Source organism: Podarcis vaucheri (genome assembly GCF_965113315.1).
Source record: "Podarcis vaucheri genome assembly, chromosome: 4".
Taxonomy (NCBI): domain Eukaryota; kingdom Metazoa; phylum Chordata; class Lepidosauria; order Squamata; family Lacertidae; genus Podarcis; species Podarcis vaucheri.
Genome location: NC_138762.1, coordinates 79,534,003 through 79,556,611, shown reverse-complemented (window position 1 = coordinate 79,556,611; position 22,609 = coordinate 79,534,003). Strand labels below are relative to the sequence as shown.

Below are 22,609 nucleotides of genomic sequence, written 5' to 3'. Positions count from 1 at the left end.
AAACGGTGTTCATCTTATATAATGCACATACCACACTTGATAGTCTTGTCATTATATATCAACGCTAAATAAATAAAAAATAAATAAATAAATCCAACCACATCCCACTCCTTGAATCCGCAGTGCCATTTAGGCAGGCTTTGAGGGACAAAGGCCTATCATAAGAATGAGCAGTTGGACTGCCCAATGGCAGCAGGGATGATTTTTACCAGGGGTCAGCAACCTTTTTCAGCCGTGGGCCGGTCCACCATCCATCAGACCATGTCAGGGGCCAGACTATATTTTGAAAAAAATAAATAAAAAATGAATGAATTCCTATGCCCCACAAATAACCCAGAGATGCATTTTAAATAAAAGGACACATTCTACTCATGTAAAAACACGCTGATTCCCAGACCGTCCATGAGCCGGATTGAGAAGGTGATTGGGCCACATCCGACCCCCGGGCCTTAGGCTGCCTACCCCTGATTTTTACCAGTGAAGTAATGCCTATTACAGTCTAAAGACATGGGCCCTGGTATGACCATTAAATCCAACATTTAAAATCCCCTAACTGCACCAGTGCTTTTGATCACACTTACTATACACGTGTGTCAAACATCAGCTTGCTGCAATTTTATTTATTTTTGATGCATTTTTAAAATATCCCAACCTTACTCCCACAAGAACCCAGGTCAGGATATAAACATTGTACAGGTGATAAGCACAGTAGCACTTGGGCATAATCTCCTTTCCTTTTCCAAACAGATTATCAAGAGCCTGAAAGAAGGAAGAGAATGCTTAGGGTATATTGCACTTTATTGAACAAGTGGAGACAGAAATGCATTTGTGTGTTTGTTTGTGTATGTGTGAGAGAGACAAAATGGCGGGGTGAGAGGCAGAGATCACCACGAAAAGCAGCAACAGGTACACAGCCTGCCTTTCCACACATAGATCCCTGGATTGGATTTTCTTCCATTTAGGTATTGGATGTACCCCCAAAGCAACCAGCCTCATGGGTGGTACAGACAGCATTCCACTCTGTGCATGGGAAAAAAGTACTTCTGTGTGTGGATGGTTGCTGAATTGATCGGCGCCCCTGTCCTATATGCAGTTGATGGTGCAATTTGCCCAATTAGGATTCCATTTGCCCCAGAGAGTATCCCAAAGCTTTGGAGTGGGTCAAATGGGGAGGATGTTGATATAACTTAGAGGTTAAGTGAAAATCTTACCTCATCTTCACCACTGAGAATGGCTGAGGAATTCCTGTGCCAAGGGCACTTGGCACAGGAAACGGGAGCATGGCCTTTATACAGAACGAAGTCTCTGAGGAGGAAGTTATACAGTAACTTGAGAAACTCAAGTGCCATAAATCACCACATGGTGAGTTCTGAAGGAACGAAAGTGTGGAAAAAGCAGAGCTACTGACAAGGGCATGAAGCATTTCCTTAAGAGTAGCAGCTGCTTCAGCTGAGGGAAAGGAAAGACCTGATACAACCTCCCTGTACAAGAAAAAGAAAGGGGATGAAAAACACCCCAGGAAGCGTAAAAAGATGGCTACCGGCAAACAACAACTCAAGCAATAATAGCACAAACCTTATATTTCTCATGCGGAGGGGGAGATAAAACACTAGAGTGAGTTGCTATTTGAGAATTGTAGTTCAGCTTGTTGACTCAAAGCCATTGCTTATCCCAAACCCAGGAGATATCATCTACAAGAGAGAGCATAATTTTTTTAAAAAAACGGTTGCACAAGTCCCTTTGTCGCTAACAGCGAAACAGTGGTAGGAAAAAAACCACACCAGCTGCTTGCCATAAGAAAGGCTGCACTGATTGAGGACCAGCAGGACCAGCTAATTAAACAAATGCAGAAAAAGCAACTATTTTTCTTTTCACTTCCCCACTTCTCAGGAAGCAGTGAAGAGGAAAGGAAAAAGGAAAGTTGAAAAGTAAGGTAATGGTTTTGTTAGGACTGACTGAAACATCACAATGTTATACAGTGGTACCTCAGGTTACAGACGCTTCAGGTTACAGACTCCGCTAACCCAGAAATAGAACCTCGGGTTAAGAACTTTGCTTCAGGATGAGAACAGAAATTGTGCTCCAGTGGTGTGGCAGCAGTGGGAGGCCCCATTAGCTAAAGTAGTGCTTCAGGTTAAGAACAGTTTCAGGTTAAGAACAGACCTCCAGAACGAATTAAGTTCTTAACCCGAGGTACCACTTTACACAACTTTTGAGGTGTTCAGGAAACTTTTTCAAGCTGGATGTTGGAACAAAATGCGGTCAGGGTGGGGAAAGCAAGCAAGTCCCAGAGTCTTCATTTTATTAAGATGGTGTGCAAGAGGAGTTGTGCAAACTTATAGTGTCTAGCAGATTTTAGGCGGCACTACAGGCTACTGTGCCAAAGAAGCGTTCTTGCTACTTCCCTAAACAACCCATTATTCCTTTGTTGTTTCTTGGCAACCCTGGGTGCAACCTGAAACATACTTGGTGCCTAGCAGAGACTAACCTGATTAAATCTTCACAATGGCTACAAACTGCAGACTTTGAAACATTAACAAAATACACTCTCCCTTCCCTATCCCAACTTCTTTCCTTTCCTTTTTAAAACATTTTAAAAACTTTTTTTATACAAAAGCTCAGGAGAACTGGAAAGCTTGCTCACAGTTCTGTGACCTGTTGTTTGGCCCTTAGAAAAGTATTAATCTGCTGTAGCTTTAGGGTGAACATGGCTATCTACATAATTTTTGTGTGCTAGGTTTGAAGGTTGCACCTGTGGACCTGGTTTCACCCTCAGAAGACTGCTGGTTTTCTGTAACTCTCAGTACAACAAGATAGCAATAACATTCAGTAGCAACCAGTGGCAGCTCACTCACTACTGAGGTAATTTTGTCGAAATCCTATATGGCCAATAATGGTTGCAGAAATCAGCCTACACCACAATGTGTTTGGAAGGATATGTGTTTACAATGGACAGATGCTCTACCACTGAACTATGGTTTTCCCCTCAAACCCTTTAAAACAAAAGTTGGCCAACCTAAGGGCAACTTTCTGAGGACTGTATATAGGTGGCAGATTGGACCAGAAGCAAAATAATGGGCAGAGCAATAAGTGGGTTGTATCCAATTTAGGACTCAGCAACATTAGTTTCAAAAAAGCATTTTAAATGCGTTATAACACTGGGACACCAAATGGTGCTGTAGAGTTTGATCCTTCAGCAACGTGATTTTCCATTATGAGCTTTACAACGCGTTTTCCTGAAACGTTTTTTTAAATTGTGTCTAGATCCAGCCTCAGTCACTGCATGGGCAGAATGATTTCTGCAAGTGCAATGGAACTTTACTCTCCCTCCTTCCTCCAGCCCCACACCAGATCTGATCTTGGGGATTCTCCCAACCCTCCAGGGCAGATTTGGGGGGAGGCACAAAGTTTGTGTGCGTATGGGGAAGAAGAGAAAGAGGGAGTTCCATTGCAGTTGTGGAAGTTGTTCCATTCATGGAATGATACCACCTGATGTGACTTGTACCTTTGAATAGCAAGCTAAAATCACAGACACATAAAACTCAGAGGTTTATACATACACACATCTATGTACACCCTCAATCCAGGCAAGCAAAAAGCATTGTTACAGTTCAGGGATATATTCCACTTAGGCACAAACACTTGAGGAGGGCATGGAGCAGAACTACTATGGGGTGTCACCTGAGGAGGATGTACAGCTTAGTACAGGCTTGGGCAAACTTGGCCCTCCAGATGTTTTGAGACTACAATTCCCATCATCCCTGACCACTGGTCCTGTTAGCTAGGAATGATGGGAGTTGTAGTCCCAAAACATCTGGAGGGCGGAGTTTGCCTATGCCTGATCTATACAATTTGACTGCACTCAGGTGCCACATGGAAGCCCTCACGACTATATTTTGAGGAGCAGGTAATTCTCTTCAGACATTGTTGGGTTGTAAGAGCTGACAGTAGAGGTAGAAAACAGCCATTGTGGCTACTAGCCATTTATAGCCTTAGTCTCCGGGAATTTTTCTAACCCTTGTTTAATCATCCAAGTTGGTGCCAACTCTGAGTTACCAAGATGTCTGCAAACATGACATGAAGGCTGGCAACATCAACCCCACCATGTGGGAATTCCTTGCAGACAACCACAGTGCCTGGAGACAGACAGGTCATGAATCCATAGCAGTGACCAGAGGAGGAATGACTGCTGGAAGGAGTGCAGAGAGAAGAAATGTCATGGTGCATCTACAGAGGCACAACTGGACGCCTTCGTCCGCCCCAGCTGCAACCAAACATATCTCTCCTGTATTGGTCTCTAGAGCAAGTGCTTCAACTTTCCAGTAGTTTGACTTCATCCCCAAAGGTGCACTCCTCCATGGTTTCTGACAGATGGATGTCAACAAAAAGTGATGCTGCTGACCGCTGCCTCCCGTGAGAGCAAGTTTCATGGTCAAATTATGCACTAATCTGTTTTATATGTTTTTTAATGTTGTCTTTTTAAACTGCTGTAACCCACCCTGGGACCTTATGGAGAAGGGAAGACCAGAAACTGAAACAGTAAAACAACAACCTTAAAGACTAATAAATTCATTATGGCATAAGCCAAAATAGAGGGCTAACTTTTCCCCTTTTGAAAAATGGTTCCTTTCCAAAGAAACATCCAAAACAAATTAAGCCAAAGCTTTTCATCCTAGTTTAATAACAGCTCTTACACCAAATCCCAACTCCAAAAGCCACAAAACTACCTTGAACAGCACTCTGGAGTGTTTGGGATACAAAATCATTGGCACTGAGTTCAATTTCAGGAGATCCAGAGTTTTAGCTTTATATGATGGGCTCTGGGAATATCCTTAGATGTTAGTATATAGAATGATACCACCGATAAGATGAAAAATGTCTGGCAGGTGGAAAAGACATAGTAGCTTTGCCATTTATCTCTGCCCCTCCATGCCCAGTAATAAATCAGGTCATGAATGCTGCTAAACGTATTGCTGACCAATCTTTGATTAAATCCAAAACTACCAAGGAATGAATCTCAATGCACCAACGTTCAGCACATGATGCTAGCGAATCATTCTCAGATACATTTTACAACCTTGCAGCCCTCAGACTTTTCCATCTTTGGTTTGTTCTGACTGCTGAGGGATAGCTGTGGGAAGATATTTGGTCAGTGAAACTCCTTGGAGAGTTCCTTGGTGAATCCTTAAGTGAAGCAAGAAAGTCATTGGAGGAGTTCTGGTTTTCCTGTGAGGGAAAAGATTTCAGGTGTAAGAAAGAATTACCTAAATGACATTTAGCTCGTAGAGTGATAACATTTTTCTCTAGAAGGCGGAATGTTTGCAACCAGAAGAAAAAGAAGAATCTGGAAGGATTTCATTTACTAAGATAAGGAAATTGTGATTTAGAAATGTTGCTGAGAGAAGTCGGCTGAAGATACCAGTACTCTCTTTCCTAGAGTTCCCTTTAAATTTTGTTAATTCTTCCCACTAAAGAATTGATTAGGTTTTCCATTGTACACATGTTTACACGGGTAGAGAAATTGACACAGGATTAGCAGAGGGTACCCAGAAGGGAAGTTATGATTCAGAATTCATAGCAAATCTTTGTTTACTGGAACAATGCAAATACATTTTAAGCTAGTAGCTCTAATTGATTATTGTGAACGGGTTTATCACATTGGTTTTGAATAACCCAGCACCTGGCAGTAGGCAAAAGAGCTTAATGGTGTGTAATGACTGTATATCTTAGCTGAGACTTTGCTGCCATTTTGAATTCAAGCGAGATGGGGGGCTGGGCATTTATTTTAGAATATTTTATTTATCATCTTAAATGGTATTACATAAAAAACCAAAGATGGGAGACAGAAAAAACCCAAACCAATGACACAAAACTATACAGGGAAGCTATAAATCAACAGAACTGATATCGTGAATAAAATATGTTAATATTTGTGATTTTAATTGAGATTTTATTATGATGTCATTATTGTTTTTGAGTTGTGGATTGTAAACCTCCTTGAATTTCTTTGAGAATTTGTTAGGCTATAATTTTAGTCTAAATTAAAAACCCCCAGATAGAAATAAATAACAATCAAATGCATGTTTCCAAGATAAAACACAACTAACAAAATGTAAATATTAAACAAGATAATAAATGGAATTGGAAGCAAAAAGTATAAATGACAAATGAGACTTTGCCAGTACTGGAACTGAAAACTCTTTATCCATATAGAAATATTCAAAGACCCATAGAATCAGAGTTGTAAGGGACCACAAGAATCATTTAGTCCAGTGTTTTCCAAACTTGGGCCTCCAGCTGTTTTTGGACTACAATTTGCATCATCCCTGATCACTGGTTCTGCTAGTTAGGGATGATGGGAAATGTAGTCCAACAACAGCTGGAGACTTAAGTTTGAGAAATTCTGATCGAGTCCAACCCCCCTGCAGTCTTTTGCTCAACATGAGTTGAGTAGGATCAATATGTAAAACATGTTTTGAAGGACATAGGGCTCTAATTTGCTTTGAAAACTACCGTATTTTTCGCTCTATAACACGCACCCGACCATAACACACACATAGTTTTTAGAGGAGGAAAATCCGTAGGCATGCCACCCGTAGGCATTCCCTCCATAACACGCACAGACATTTCCCCTTACTTTTTAGGAGGAAAAAAGTGAGTGTTATGGTGCAAAAAATACGGTAATCTTCCAAGCATTTATAAATAGAGCTAATTTTTCAATGAACCTGTGTACCTAGTTCCTTGAGTAACTTCTTGAGAAATAAGTCCATTTCACTAATGGATAAGATATACCTGATTCTTTCTATCCTCTCTCAGTGTGCTGGAATCAGTACATTTTTCTAGTATGGAGCTATGAATACAGAGAGGTAGGTGTTTCGCTGGAGGTGGCTGAACTGAAAGCACTGGCTATGTGAGTGCGCAATCTTTTGCAGGATTAGTAGGCATGGTGCGGCTGCTCGCTTCAGGAGCCTGCCCACATCCAATATGATCTGTTTGTATATTTGCCACTGGTACAAAGATGACTTAGGTCTCCAATGCTTTCTCACCGCAAGCGGTAACACACTGTAAAGTGGCCTATCCCTGGGTCTTTGTTTGTAACAATGTGAATAGTTGTTAACTTAAAAGCTCTAATTTATGACTCTGTAATGATAGGATGAAGGTGCACTAGAAGCTTGTAAAACTAGTAAAACATAGGTAGATATAAAACTACTCAAGCTTTTCTCGCACTTTCAAGAAAATGCACATCCGATTCAATGTAAAGGAGTTTCTGCACAGCAAGCGTGTCGTGTTCATGGCCTTCCATGAGTGCCCTGACCTGATGGTTTTACACCCTGCTTGCACAAATAGACCCCTAACTAAATTCAGAGAGATCACATAGGGACAGTTGCTTAAAAGTCCACCCTGTGGGCCACTTTATTGTCACCTCAGAAAATCGACCTTTCGTGAATCAAGTGCAAATATCGATACTGCACAGGAGAGCATTAGTCAGTGCTTTTTTCCCTAGTCCCAAAGGTGCTGGAACACACTTCCCCGAGAAGACCCACCCCAGAGCCCAGAGAGGATATCTTCGGACTGTGTGTGTATGTCTTTGTGAGCCAGAGGCAGCCTCTGTCAGCCTCCGTTCATGGAGCTGCCTCTGGTACCTTCACACGGTGGGCTTCCGCTTCCTCCCGGGAGTCCATGCATAGGCTGTGGAGGCGGAGACAACCCTGCAACAGCATAGCATGGGCAGTGGCGTAGCTAGGCATTTGGGTGCCCAGTGCAGTGCGCGCATCCTGCAGCCGGGGGCGGGGTGAGCTGCCCATGGGGGGTGGGGTGAGCCAAGGCAGGGTGCACTGCATGGAGCCTCTCCACAGCCTTCCCCTCAGCTGTAGGGCGGATGAGGCGGGGGGCGGACACAAGCCCCACGTTGCTCAAAACAGCAGCATGTGGCAAAATTGTTAGGATGCGTAAAATCTCAGCACTCGGTGTTGCCTCCAAACAGCTGCATGCTTCCGTTGCTGGACTCCGTTGAAAATGGCTTCTCCATACAACCCAGGAAGTGACCTCTCCAGGTGATCGAATGACTCTTCTTTTCTTATCTCTGCTGCTGCAATCTCCTTGGTGATTCAGATGCTGTAAAGCAGTTGAACGCACATGCATGCCCTGTCTGTTTCCCTGCCTCCTCACTCCTCCGTGTGGCCCCGCGTTCTGGCAAACCACGCTACGCCACTGGACCCATCTGCCGGGAAGTTCATGTAGCAGCTCTGCCCCACACAGTGGCTCACTTCTGTGCCTAAAATAAAAAGCCCACCATTATTCAGTAGCTATATATATATATATATATATATATATATATATATATATATATATGCTTTCGTAGGCTTTTTGGTGGGTGCCAAACATTCACTGCTAATCATAATCCCACATTTTACGTTTCCCCTGCTGTCTGCTCAAATTTTCATTCCGAGAATGGCACAGTGCACACCAAAGCTGGCACCGAGAAGGACAAACAGCTTAAGGAACACTTTACAGTCTTTCCTTCCTTTGAGCAAAAGTGGTATAAGAAGGCTTCCCTGGCCACTTCTGCTTCCTTCCTGGCCTGCCTTTACCCTGAGACTTGAGAGGGGTTATGTGCTAGGAAAGTGAAGAATGTTGCCATAGATATGTGTGTGTGTGTGTGTGTGTGTGTGTGCAGACACACACATGAACACACATTAGAAACCAAAAATAAAAAAGGAAAAGTAGGAGAGATTGAAAAGCAATTTCCTTTTAAGGTGTAAATTCCTCATTTTCCACATAAAAGTACAGGAATTAAGTGCTAAATCCTACTTTACCAGTTGGACCCCTGAAAAGAAGTGCAGAAAATAGAGTTACTGTTTGGCTTCAATTCACGTCTCCTGAAAGCCCTCGTATGCAAAATTACACTGAAATGGCCCGGATTTTTTCAAAGCCATCCTGCTGTTTGGGCTGACTTTTAAAAATGAAGCCTTGTCCAGCTTTATTTGTGTGGGTGGTTCATATTTTGTTCTGCCTGCTCTATATCATTTTCCTTCTCCTGCCATTAATCTTCGGTGACTATTCCATAGGGCTGTTTTGCCCCCTTTTCTGCATGTATCGCCCAGAGTGAAATTCGCGGGCTGAAAGATGAACATTCTCCCTGTATCGGTGTTTGCTTCAAAACCGGGCGGCTTTTGTGACCCAGCACACTGGGGTGTTTTGTTTTTGTTTCTGCTTAAGAAAAAGCTCGGCTGCAATGTGAGGAGGTCAAGACACAATTTGACAATTGTATGCTGCATAACCTGGGCAAAAATGGGTGGCTTATTTCTCTGAGAAAGATAGTGCAATTAGTGTGTGTGTATGTGTGTGCACGCGTTGGGGGAGGGAAATGAAATGAATGTGAGGATTTTTTAAAAAAATAAAAAAACCCATTAAAGGCAAAAATGATAGGCTATGCACGGTGGTTTGTGTATAGCACAGGGCATGTGGGAACACCTCAGATTTCGGTTTAATGCCCTCTAGAGGCCTACACAGAAGCCTATTCTGTTTCATAACAGTGAAGCTTTTGATCAATTAAAGAGCACGTGGAAAATAAATAATCCTTCAATGGGTTCCTAGGAATGCTTCTGGGAAGGATAGTGCCCTCCCTGTAAGGCCTTGAAGTGGTAGATGATCTAATTAAATGCACTGAAGTATCTAACTATAGTAGAATAAACATACTATATTTAAATAGGAACGTAATATATTACAAAAATATAATTCTAAATCCTCTCTCTCTCTCTCTCTCTCTCTCTCTCTCTCTCTCTCTCTCTCTGTGTGTGTGTGTGTATGAGACGCAGATAAATTTGGTCCAGTTTGGATTTTAATTCTAATTTATATTTTCCAAGGCAGTATGCAAACAGATATGCGCCTATCCTTTGAAATTCACATGTTTCTGAATTTTGTGAAGCAGTTCAACCAAATTTTGTCAGAATATTAGGCACATTAGATAATAATAATAATAATAATAATAATAATAATAATAATAATAATAATATAATAATAATAATAATAATAATAATAATAATAATAATAATAGTACTCCACCCACCTGACTCTCTCTCCCCTCTCATCTATCTATATCTATCTATCTATGACAGACAGGCACTCACACCCTCACAATTTTAAAAATACATTTTAAGAAAGGTAGTGCTTTTGGGATTTTACTGAAACATAATCCTTCATCCTGCTACAGGATGATACATAAAGCCACATGTTGGAATTGTTCTTGTCCAAATTGCCATAATTTTAATCAATCAATCAATCAATCAATTGCTTTATTATTATTATTATTCCCCCTCCCGCCGCAAATGTACATTTACTTCCTTACACTCCACACAAAAGCTCCCTCAGTTGCATGTAGAGACCCTCATACCAGTGTAGAAAGCTACCTGAACACTTTGCACAGGTGTGATACCTCTGTTGCAGCCCAGGCTCTAGAATATGACAGGCATTGCTGCAATCATTAAGGCCCTTTTAGGACAAGATAGGGACAGAGGATGGGTTGGGGATAAAGAAGCATCCAAATGGCCGTTCATCAGCACTGGAGCCAAGAACTGTGGCGCAAGATGAACTACTGTTTGTGCTACAACAGCTAAAGCCAATTTATAAGATCAGGCTGCCAGACTGTTTGGCTGCCAACATACTAATCTCCTGCTGTTTGCTTCTTGGGATGCTTTGTAATGTGGGCCGCTGGGAGTAGGAGTCTCAGGCAATGGCTGCAAATGGGAAACCCTCAATTTCTTGCCTGTTTAAACCCGGCCTGCACAATTTGTGGCCCACGAAGCTAAATTTAGGCCACCACTCATGCATTGGGGCCTGTCACAAGCCCGGCAATCCGTCTGCTTCTGCTGGGAAGAACAAACAGGAGGCTGATTGAGCCAATGGAGGGCCACTCTGCATGGCTGGCAGGCTGCGTTCAGCCTGGGGGAATCACACATTTCAAAAGTATTGGGTAACATTTCAGAGAAACATAATTAGAAGGGTGTTTTTTATTTTTTAAAAAATGAAATGCAGTGGGACTCAAGACTGCCTGACACCCTTCCTCACAACTCAAAGCATATGCGAACTGTTTGTGGTTATTCAGATGTACAGAGAGGCAAAAAGAAGAAGAAATGCAATGAAGAAATGGAGGACAAATAGATTCTCAGAAGTACTAAATACCAGTAAACTACAAATGTCCCTGTTTTCCAGGGACAGTCCTGGATTTACAGAAACAGTCCTGATTTCTTCATTGATCCCAGAATGTCATGCTTTTGATTGGAGAAATGTTGGAATTATGCAACCCCCTAGCCAAGGAGATAAGTAACTATACAACCTTTAGAAAACATCTGAAGGCAGCCCTATATAGGGATGTTTTTAATGCTTAATGTTTTATTATGTTTTTATAGATGTTGGAAGCTGCCCAGAGTGGCTGGGGCAACCCAATCAGATGGGCAAGGTATAAATAATAAAATTATTGTTATTATTATGGAATAGGAAGTCCCTATTTTCATTGGAGAAATGTTGGAGGGTATGAAACTACTCAGGCACTTTTGAGAATCCATTCACCTCTCATGCCTCTAGGAGGATATCTGCACATGCACAGTGATCATTTCCTATCATCCCTCATGCTTCAGAGCTGAGTCTTTGCAAATTAGCAGGTGCCAAAGCGAGCCTTGTGATTCCTCACTATTTTATTATGCCTGCATCCTTCGCTTTCCTCCAAGGAATGTCAGGGCGGTGTATACAGAGTTATCGTAAGATGACCCCAGCAGTGGGGAACTTTGGGGTCTCAAATTTCAGCGGTGCCTTGTGCAATGCCAAAATTCTGCACTCCTGCCTCTTGCTTTCCAATCTAAATCATGGTTGTGGCATCCCCTGCAGTGACCCTGAGGCTCTGTGCCCAGTGTGGCTGAACAGGTTGTGCTCCCCTAAATCCGCTTCTGACCCCAGCTAGATCAGACCAGAGGCCTGTTGTGTCTGGCAATCTCATTCCACAGTGCCAGCCAGGCGCTTGTGGGAAGCCTTGAAACAGGGGCAATAGCCCTCTCCTGTTTTTCTTCAGTGAATAGTATTCAACTAGAGTAACACTCTAAAGTAACACAATCAAAAAAATGAAGATCATGGCCACTGGTCCCATCACCTCCTGGCAAATAGAAGGGGAAGAAATGGAGGCAGTGAGAGATTTTACTTTCTTGGGCTCCATGATCACTGCAGATGGTGACAGCAGTCACGAAATTAAAAGACGCCTGCTTCTTGGGAGAAAAGCAATGACAAACCTAGACAGCATCTTAAAAAGCAGAGACATCACCTTGCCAACAAAGGTCCAAATAGTTAAAGTTATGGTTTTCCCAGTATTGATGTATGGAAGTGAGAGCTGGACCATAAAGAAGGCTGATCGGCGAAGAATTGATGCTTTTGAATTATGGTGCTGGAGGAGACTCTTGAGAGTCCCATGGACTGCAAGAAGATCAAACCTGTCCATTCTTAGGGAAATCAGCCCTGAGTGCTCACTGGAAGGACAGTTCCTGAAGCTGAGGCTCCAATACTTTGGCCACCTCATGAGAAGAGAAGACTCCCCTGGAAAAGACTGTGATGTTGGGAAAGATGGAGGGCACAAGGAGAAGGGGACGACAGAGGACGAGATGGTTGGATAGTGTTCTCGAAGCTACCAGCATGAGTTGGACCAAACTGCGGGAGGCAGTGGAAGACAGGAGTGCCTGGCGTGCTCTGGTCCATGGGGTCAGGAAGAGTCTGACACAAGTAAACGACTAAACAACAAAGAGTAACTCTAGAGCAATATATAGCTATCATGGTCAGGAGCCTTTGACAGCATTTTCATTCATAAACTTTTTAGCCCCACTTTTCAACTTCTCTAAATTGGTGGTCTACAGCTTGTCATAGTGAATTCCATGGCTTCATAATGCCCTGTGTGGAGGACTTTCTTCCTTTCCAAATTCATCACCACAGATTCTTCCAAAGCTATATACGAGTAGTATTTGAACCCAGTTCTTCCACATGGAGATCGTGAATGCCTATTATACCATTGCTTAATACGTAGTCATTTTGCCTTCAAGAATGATGCCGGGTTTGTGCTAAACACATATCTGAGCATGCTGTGTCTTCCATGAATATTTCTAGTTTGGGCAAATCTGTGTGTCTTTGTGTGTATATGTATGCAAAAATGTTCCTAATTATTACAAATGTTGCTCTGAGCTGGATCTGACACCGATCACTGTGGAATTGTTTTAAGATTAGCCTTGTCAAATTTGTTTAAATGGGCTAGGCAAATACATACAAATAATTCAGTTATAGGCAAAATTAACTAATGCTCTTTTTCATGGTGAGCTGCTGTAATGATTTTATATAGCAGTCAAACTATTTAAATACTAATGTTGCCTTCATGCTGTAATCACCACTCCAGTCAGATGTCATTTTTAGCAGCCTATAGGGAATTCCGTCCCTTAATTATTCTTCAATACACAAACCAAGCATTCTTTAATTGGTGTAAATTGAACAGCGTCCCAATGCAAACAAGGAGAGGACAAACTAATCAATGATTCCGTGCATGTCTATTGGAAAGCTATTGCCATTAGATCAAGTAACAAATCCTTAACTCCATCAGCTTCAATTGCGCTACAGTCAAACAAACACTAAGCTAATGCTTTGGTAACATGGTATATGGCCACAATGTGGCAAGACCTAAACCCAAAAAGTTAACATGCTGGGGAGTGGGGTGGTGGTGACCAGTCCATATTTAACGCATTCTAAAAATGCAGAAAATTATGAAGTGAAATAGAAATCAATGGAGCCAATTGCAACAAGACGGGAAAGCTCAGATAGAGCTGAAGACAGATGCTAAGCCCCATATAAGCACATCTCTTCCCTCCCCACAATTCTTGTGGTAGGCTTGAGGTTTCCCAGAGCTGATTCTTGTTTGTGGTATGGCGAAGTATTGCAGAGGAGCCTATTATATAACCCACAGCCAGGTTTTTCTCCCCAGCCTGGAACTCACAGGAACTCATCTCCAGTACCTCTCAGGTGGGTGCCATTGCCATTATAAGAGAACGAGGGAGGCTATATAGCAAAAATCAACTTTATAAAAATGACACTACAATGTTTGGTTCCTTTATTCCATTAAATTCTAGCCTACGTGATCCTGAACAAACATTTGTTGTCAATATTTGATTTTTAAAAAGTCCAACTCAATCAAGTAAATAAAGCATTAGAAAACATAATTTCCTTTCTTTATTAAACTAAATCCATTAAGACTTTAACATAAGTATGAATGGAAAACAAAGGGTACATACTTCTCGAAACATGGAAGCATGTAGCACATTTGCATTTTAAAATTAATTGCTGACCTAATTATTTGTCAGTAGAGGCATAAATTAAGCAAATATGACTTACAGTAAAGCTTGGAGACACCCACAGGGTTTCTCCCCCCCCCAAGAGTAAATGGCTGTATTGGTCCAGTATGACAATCCATCCTTCCTGTCATCTCAAGACCGTAGGAAGAATTTCTGGGAAACTGTACCATATGGAGACATGAGAGAGAATGATGCACTTAGATCTTCTGTACAAAGGAATGATAAGCCAGAAGTCACCAGAGAGAATCAGGAGACACAGACTTTGATTTAAGAAAAGGAGGATGACGCTGCCTATCTCTACTTAGATAACAGTTTCTGTTGCTTGTAGCATGGATGAACACAGATCTATGTAGCTATCCAAAAGGAAAGCAAACCCTCTGACCTCTTCAGCTAGCAAATTATTTGGAATCGAAGCCTGCTCCTTAAAACCGAAGAAATATGTGGAGAGTTGCAAACCACTGAGAGGTCCCAAAGAATGGTCCGGAGGCCCATGAGACCACCAACTTGCTGAAGCTACACAGGTCTTGGCTTGGTCAGTGCCTGGGTGAGTGGCTGCCTGGAAGCCACAGGTATGCCACCTTGGGTTAGGATAGAAAGAATGAATGAAGGAAGTTACCGTATTTTTTGCCCTATAGGATGCACTTTTCCCCCTCCAAAAATGAAGGGGAAATGTGTGTGCGTCCTATGGGGCGAATGCAGGCTTCAGGAAGCTATCCCCCCAGCCCGGCAAGCTTCAGGAGTGATGGAGAGGTTTTTCCCCCTTTATTTCCCCCCTCCCCAAAAATAAGTGCATCCTATGGGCTGGTGCGCCCTACAGGGCGAAAAATACGGTAAATAAACAGTGCTTGTTCAAAAGAGAAGAAAGGTTACTGCTGTCTGTCCATTTCTTTTCATCTCCATCCTCAGTGGTGCTCCTAGCATTCGTGACCTTAATTTCATAGTGCAATAACAAAGCCAGATATTCAAGGAGCTGCTCTGGCTTTTCATCAGACTGCTGGGGGTAAAGCTGTGCACCGTTACACCCAGTTCTCAGACTGTGGGCATGCCAGGAGCGGCTCAACCAACCAGGTTGAAGCCACAGCAATAGCTTCCTGGTGGGGGTGTCACTGCTGCTTACTAGGAAGGGGAGAAGCAAGACAGTTGTGAGTTTGGGGCTGTGTGGGTGCCCTGGCAAGAGCACTGTACTGCCTCTGCTGCTCCACCTGCACAGCCCCTACTTTGCTACTACATTGCATTCCCCTCTCTTGGCAAGTTGCAGAGGTGCCACTGCTGGGGGGCTATTGCTGCCGTTTTGTCCCAGCTGGCCAACTGCTCTTAGGTTAAGATGGGAAATAGCCACTTGCTCCGTCTCACAGGGTTTCTTTGAGGATATAAAGGGTGATGATGATGGAAGAGCACCATAGAATGATAGAGTTGGAAGGGATCCTGAGGGTCATCGAGTCCAAACCCCTGCAATGCAGGAATCTCAGCTAAAGCATCCAGGACAGATGGCCACCCAACCACTGCTTCCAAGGAAGGAGAGTCCACCTCTCGTGAGAGTCTGTTAAACTGTCAACCATGTCAGAACATTATTCCTGCTGTTGAGTCAGAATCTCTTTTCTTGTAACTTGAATCCAATGGTTCAGGTCCTTCCCTCCGGAGCAAGAGAAAATGAGCTTGCTCCATCCTCCATGTGAAGCCCTCTAGATATTTGAAGATGGCCATTATATCTCCTCTTACCATGCTAAACATACCCAGCTCCTTCACTGTTCCCCATAAGGCTTGGTTTCCAGACCCTTGATCATCTTGGTCGATCTTCTCTGCACACGTTCCAGCTTGTCAATATACTTCTTAAACTGTGGTGCCCAGAATCGTGTATGTCACATTGCGATGGCATTATAAATCAAGCAATGAAATAAAGCATCCTTAGCATTGCACAGAATTGCTACCCTGACGCCTGCATTTCTTCCCTTTCTTTCTTCCCCCTTTTTTTATCTTAGGGGCTGTCGGAAGTCATCTGTAATAGTTGTCCACTCTTAAGACATGTTGCTAAGTGTTTAGGGTTGAACAGCAAGCATTCAGACAAGGCAAAGGAACAGAATCTGTACACACACCGACCCATGTGATACTTTCAAAGGGCCCACTCATAAGAGGAGGATCACACTCCGTTCTCATCCTATAGCTACATGAGCGACTCTGCTTTTTTCATTTCATGGCTGCTTCTATCTTGTCATCAGCTGGCACTGGCAACCCAGCGTATAGGATGTTTTTCTGATCTTTTTGCACTCATTAAATACAGCTGTCACAATAGCGAGTACGAGAATGCGTGCCAAACTTTTCTTATGCCACGTCAAAATAAAGCACAAACATTTTTTTTTTCAAAGAAAGAAAGAAAGATCTGAAACCTTTGAGCTTCTTGAGAAATCCGGAAATCCTTTTTATGTTGTTGTTTTTGACAATCTAAATTGTTCCATGGCAACATGCATTAAAATCTCACGGCAGAACAAAACGTCAACCTTCAGAATTATTTTTTGGGGGTGAAAGATGCAATAAACAAACAAATAAATGAAACTGCAGAGCTAAACTTGACTTTTCAGTAGTATAAAGAGCTTGGCTCTGAAAGTTCTCATAACTGGGGCTTGGGCCATACTGCTGCAGAAGAAACAAGACATTTTGACAACATTGTAATGAATGCCGCTGCCCACTTTTTGACTTCTGCAGCTTTGGGAAAGATTCGGGGCTTTCAGCAAAAGCACAACAGTCTGCCATCTGCCCATCACCACCACCAGCAACACGAGAACATAAGAAGCATTCTGCTGGAACAGGCCAGCGGCTAATCTGGTCCAGCATCCAGTTCTCGCATTGGCCAAAGATGTGCATGGGAAGACCACAAGCAGGATTTGAATGCAAGAACAGCCTCATCCAGTGGCGTAGCGTGGGTTGTCAGCACCCGGGGCAAGGCAAGTAATTTGTTCCCCCTAACCCATGGATTTGCGCCCCCTAACCCATGGATTTGTGCCCCCTAACCCTAACCCCGAGATGTTGCGCCCGGTGCGGCCGGCCCCCCCTGCACCCCCCACGCTACGCCACTGGCCTCATCTCCTATGGTTTCCAGAAACTGATATTCAGAAGCATACTGTCTGCCTCTCCCTAAGATATGGGGAGAGACATTTGCCGCTGCCACCACTACCACCATCCTGCTGTGCCCCAAACCTTCATCAGGCCTCCTCACCATCAGGAAGGTACCAGGAACTATAGACTGTCTCATGCGAGGAGATGCCCTGTCTTCCCAGGGACTAAAACACCTGTAACTGGCTTTGGGTTGGCACAGATGTGGTGCTATCCTGCCCCATGGAAATCAGGAGTTGAAATGGAAGTACAGTGGTACCTTGGGTTACATACGCTCCAGGTTACATACGCTTCAGGTTACAGACTCCGCTAATCCAGAAATAGTACCTCAGGTTAAGAACTTTGCTTCAGGATGAGAACAGAAATCATGCTCCAGCGGCATGGCAGCAGCAGGAGGCCCCATTAGCTAAAGTGATGCTTCAGGTTAAGAACAGTTTCAGGTTAAGAACGGACCTCCGGAATGAATTAAGTACTTAACCCGAGGTACCACTGTACACCATAACCAGTAACATCCAGACCTGTGGCCAGCATTTTTTTGTGGGGAGGGGCTCCCACATACACTGTTCAAAGTGGAACCATGTGGAAGTGCTGGACTGGAAATGCAGTCTGCACTTCGCAACATTTAGAAATCAGGAGCACAGACTTGCTAACGTTTTCCAAACATTATTTTTATTGAGTCGCATTAAAGATGCAGTTCATGAAGTGCAATTAATACAAACAAATTTGGAACAAATGAACAAATAAAGCAAAAGCAAACCACAGACAAATTTTTAAGGTGACTTTACTGAACGTTATTTGCATGATTATTGCGACCATCATTGCATTTTTCTAATTGTAAATTGCTTGGAGATTTTTTAATTATATTTTTATAAATGCAGTTTTTAATAAATGACGAAGACAGGTTATAAGCATGTGACTGCTGTACAAGTGAGGTAGATGTCAGCAGAGAAGTTAAAGGTGGTGTACAAAAAAATAAGAATCCAATATAACCATAAAAAGCACATCATGTAACTGACTTTCATCAATGGCCTCATTTTTAGGAGATGCCAAAATGTCATCATCGATGGTGCCTGCCTCAATTCAGGGGGAAGAGGATTCCAAACCAGGAGCACCACGATGGTGAAGGCTATCTCTAGTTTCTCTGTTGGTGGTGACACTACCACCATCAAGAAAGCATCGCCATCTCAATAGAGCAATAGGGATGAGAGTGTGGCCAGAGGTCCCAAGTTGTTCAAGATTTGTAGCTGTGGACCAAAACTGTGAACCTCACTCAATAGGTTATTGGCAGCCAGGGGAATTCTTTTGAGATTGGTGTGATAAGTGTGCAGCAAGGCATCCCAGTGAGTAGCCTGTGTTTGGTGATCAATAAAGCATTAATCTCTCTCAGTCAATAGCCACTGCCTCCCCAAAGCTACACAAGCTTGTACTATCAATAAAAACGTGCATTTATCAGAGAGCCACAAGTGGCCACAGCTCTGCACTGAATGTGTGCATATCTAAACTGGCCTTACCTTCATATAACATGCAAAAACTCCTTTCCTGAGCTTTGTGAACAGGTTCAAGTATATGGACACTGTTGGCTTTTTGCAGTATAGTAACGCTGCAGAGAGCTTGCTGGGGAGACCATGCATTAAAAAGAAAGGACTCAAAAATAACTTAAAGGTTTTAATAAGAAAAACAAAAACTCCATTTACACTAAATACATCAACAAACCAACATGACCCAACCACCAACCCATCCCCCAGGGTAATGGGAGAGCTAGGTGCTGCTTCTTATATACTCTACCCAAATGCTGACACGCCTTAATCAAATACAACTCAGCAGCACCTGCTATGTTCCACAGCTGTAAAGCTGGATCTCGTTAGTTTGCTCTGGCCCTTGCTCTGGCCCCTTAAAGACATACACATGGAGTGGAACAATGATGAACCTTTACATTTAAAGAAACCATTCAACAGACACAGCCACAGCCTTCTCCTCAACTTCCTGAATAACATTTGGAAGCTGATCAGTGTTGCTGGCAAACTCTGAATTCCAATACATTGGTCAAATCCATTATTTCAACAAATTTCAATGCTTCGTTGCAATGTGCAAGCTGATTTATAGTTCATGTTCGGAGCCATCACTATCAGTCCCATTCTTTGGCGGACTGTAGTAAAGCCTGAGTCTCTTTGCCAAGGTTACCCCCAAAATTCATGGTTGATCAGGGAATGGAGACAGCAATCCTAGGTGCACTGATCAGAGAGAAGGTGGACTCAATGGGTTCAAGACCTCTGAGAAGACATTCACAGGTTCGTACTGTGAAATCTGGACGTCAGGTCGAAGCCCAGCGCTGTAACCACTGGAGCACCCTGATGCTCTCTCTGTTATGCTCAGTTTAGGTTAAATTATGTCAATTCTAAAAGGATCTCCAGGTATGCTGCAAAAACAGCTTCATTTTAAGTTTTCTCTACTGTGTTGCTGTCTGAATTTTGTTCCCATTGAAATACATGGGCGGAACCTGAACATCAAACACATGAAAGGTTTTGACTTTTCATTCCTATCGTGTATTTTGGTGAGGGGAATTAAATGTCAAAACACAAAAGTGATTATACTTATAATGGTAAAAATATATATATAATCCCACAATCAGCTCGGTTTTTTATTATTACTTCCAAATTGTAGGGGTTGCAGGGAAAGGGCAAAGGGGTCTTTCTTTGACATTATATGAAATGGAAAGTTGCATGCATGTATGCCTTTGTACCTTTTAAAGAATTTATGTATCATCAGCTCGTCCCATTCATTTTGGAACAGATCACGCTTTGGATTTAGAGAGGATTTTGTCAGAGTATTGATGCACACACCCAAATAAAATGTGACATATGACATCAACATTGGGTGAAAGTAATTATTCCTAGTGGTTGATCATTCCCAGGCCTCAGCAATGCCTTCCAACTGCAGATTTCACCCTTGTTGGTAGAAGAGCTAGGAATGCATGGGGTTGGTTGCCCTGGGTGCAAAATTGTTAGGGTGCAAAATTTCAACACCCAGTGTTGCCTCAATACAGCTCTGTGCTTCTGTTGCTGGGCTCCACTGAAAATGGCTTCTTCATGCGAACCAGGAAGCAACATATCCAGACAATGGGACAACTCATCTTTTCTTAGCTCTGTGGCTGCAATCTCCTGGGTGAAGCGGACACCATTAGGCAGTTGAATGCCCATGTGTATTCCATTTGTTTCCCCTCCTTCCCACCCACCCCCTCCACATGGCCCCGGGTGCTGGCAACCCCTGCTTTGCCACTGGTCTAAGGGGGCTTCCAGTGAAAATCAGACATATCCCAGTCACATTGAAATAAGTGGAATTAAACACTGGCTAGCCTAAACTGATGCATCATTGGAAGTCCAGCATGGAATGCCTACTGTCCCACCCACAATGTGGATTATTCCCTCTGCCTCCTCCGGTATGACGGGCCAGAGATTCTGGCTGGAGAACACAGCCTCCCAGAGCAGATCCACACTGCATATTTAAATCACATGACTTCCCCCAAAGAATCCTGGGAACTAAGTGCTAATACATAAATTGTTCAGACTGTGGCAGGAATCCACCCAGCACTCATGAGAAAATGTGGTGTGATCTTTTAGAGCAGTGGTGGCCAAACCTGGCCCTCCAGCTGTTTTTGGACTATAGTTCCCACCATCCCTGGCCACTGGTCTTGTTAGCTAGGGATGATGGGAGTTTTAGTTCAAAAACAGCTGGAGGGCCAAGTTTGGCCGCCACTGTCTTAGAGTAATCAAATGAAACTTTAACACATGGCATGATAAAAGGCTGTAATTTTCTCAGGACAAGTTACTTGCTGTTTACTGTTGTAACAATTGTTTTCTCAAAAATTATCTTCTATACCATGAAAATAAATAAAAACAGTATTGGAAAGAAAAAAAGAATGCTGAGAATTGTAGCTCTACGAGGGGAAAAGGACAGTTCCCAGGATTCTTAGCGGGGCGGTGGTGGAGTCATGTGCTTGAAATGTGTGTTGAGTGTGGTGTAGTGGTTAAGAGTGGTAGACTTGTAATCTGGTGAACCGGGTTCGCGTCTCCGCTCCTCCACATGCAGGAGCTGGGTGACCTTGGGCTAGTCACACTTCTTTGAAGTCTCTCAGCCCCACTCAGCTCACAGAGTGTTTGTTGTGGAGGAGGAAGGGAAAGGAGAATGTTAGCCACTTTGAGACGCCTTCGGGTAGTGATAAAGTGGGATATCAAATCCAAACTCTTCTTCTTTTAAATGTATGATGTCAGTCGTGATTCAAATAGCCATGGCCCCATCAGTTCCATTGATTTCAACGGAGCTTTCTTCCACACAGGTATATTTTGGAAGATCTGAATGTGAAGGCTCACATCTCCGCAGCACAGAACCCCGATCAACGCCTAGTTAGTTGAGCTCTCTTTCTAGCCCAACGAATGAAAAGAGGATTGCCAATAGCTGAGCTTGATAAGTAAAAGATGTTTTCTTTCTTTCTCCCTCACCTCCTCACATGCTGGAATGTCACCATCCCCCCTTGGTTCCTTTGCAAGTCGCTGTTGTCACTTCCCGAGTCGCAGAACCATTTGCAAGAGCGGCTCTAGAGGATTTGGGCAGAAGGAAAAAGAAATAATGTAAGATGCTTCATTTTTAAGAGAGATAGTGATAGAAAGACCAAAGAAGAGAGGGAGGGGAAAAGAAGGAGGACATAAAGAAACAGAGGGGAGTCTCAAGTATGTAGCCTGCAGCCTTGTCAGGTAGCATTTCTTCAGATGATGTTCTCTTTCTTTCTCCACCCCAAGATCTCCCTTCATCATTTCTCTCCCTCAAAAAAAAAGCATCTCTTCTGGGGCAGAGACATGAAAGCAAGCCGTGGGTCAAAGACAGGTACTAGGGGTTGCCTGGGATGTGATGTGATGGCTTCGTTTTATCTCTGTGTCCAGGCTTTTGCCAGTCAGCAGGTAGAGCAGGCAGCCCACCATCATTCCATTCTGGTCACATCATTTTCCTGCCTGGTGACAAGCATCACACCTTCATCCATCACATTTACATTTCAAACTGCCACACGGCTGCTATTGATTAATTATTTAGCAGCCGTTGCCCACTTGTGAGCATTTCTGATCTTGCATTTCTTGTCAAAG

General features: G+C 43.1%; 1 protein-coding gene across 1 annotated transcript in view; it reads left to right on the top strand.

Annotated features, from left to right (window-relative positions):
• The window catches only part of LOC309530191 (uncharacterized protein), a 65,607-nt gene extending 48,927 nt beyond the window's left edge, over positions 1–16,680 (top strand). The window contains exon 4 of the mRNA XM_082218920.1: positions 16,349–16,680. Coding sequence (XP_082075046.1) covers positions 16,349–16,474 — 126 coding nt within the window. The 3' untranslated portion in view covers positions 16,475–16,680. The remainder of the gene's footprint in view (positions 1–16,348) is intronic.
• Positions 16,681–22,609: the final 5,929 nt, after the last annotated feature.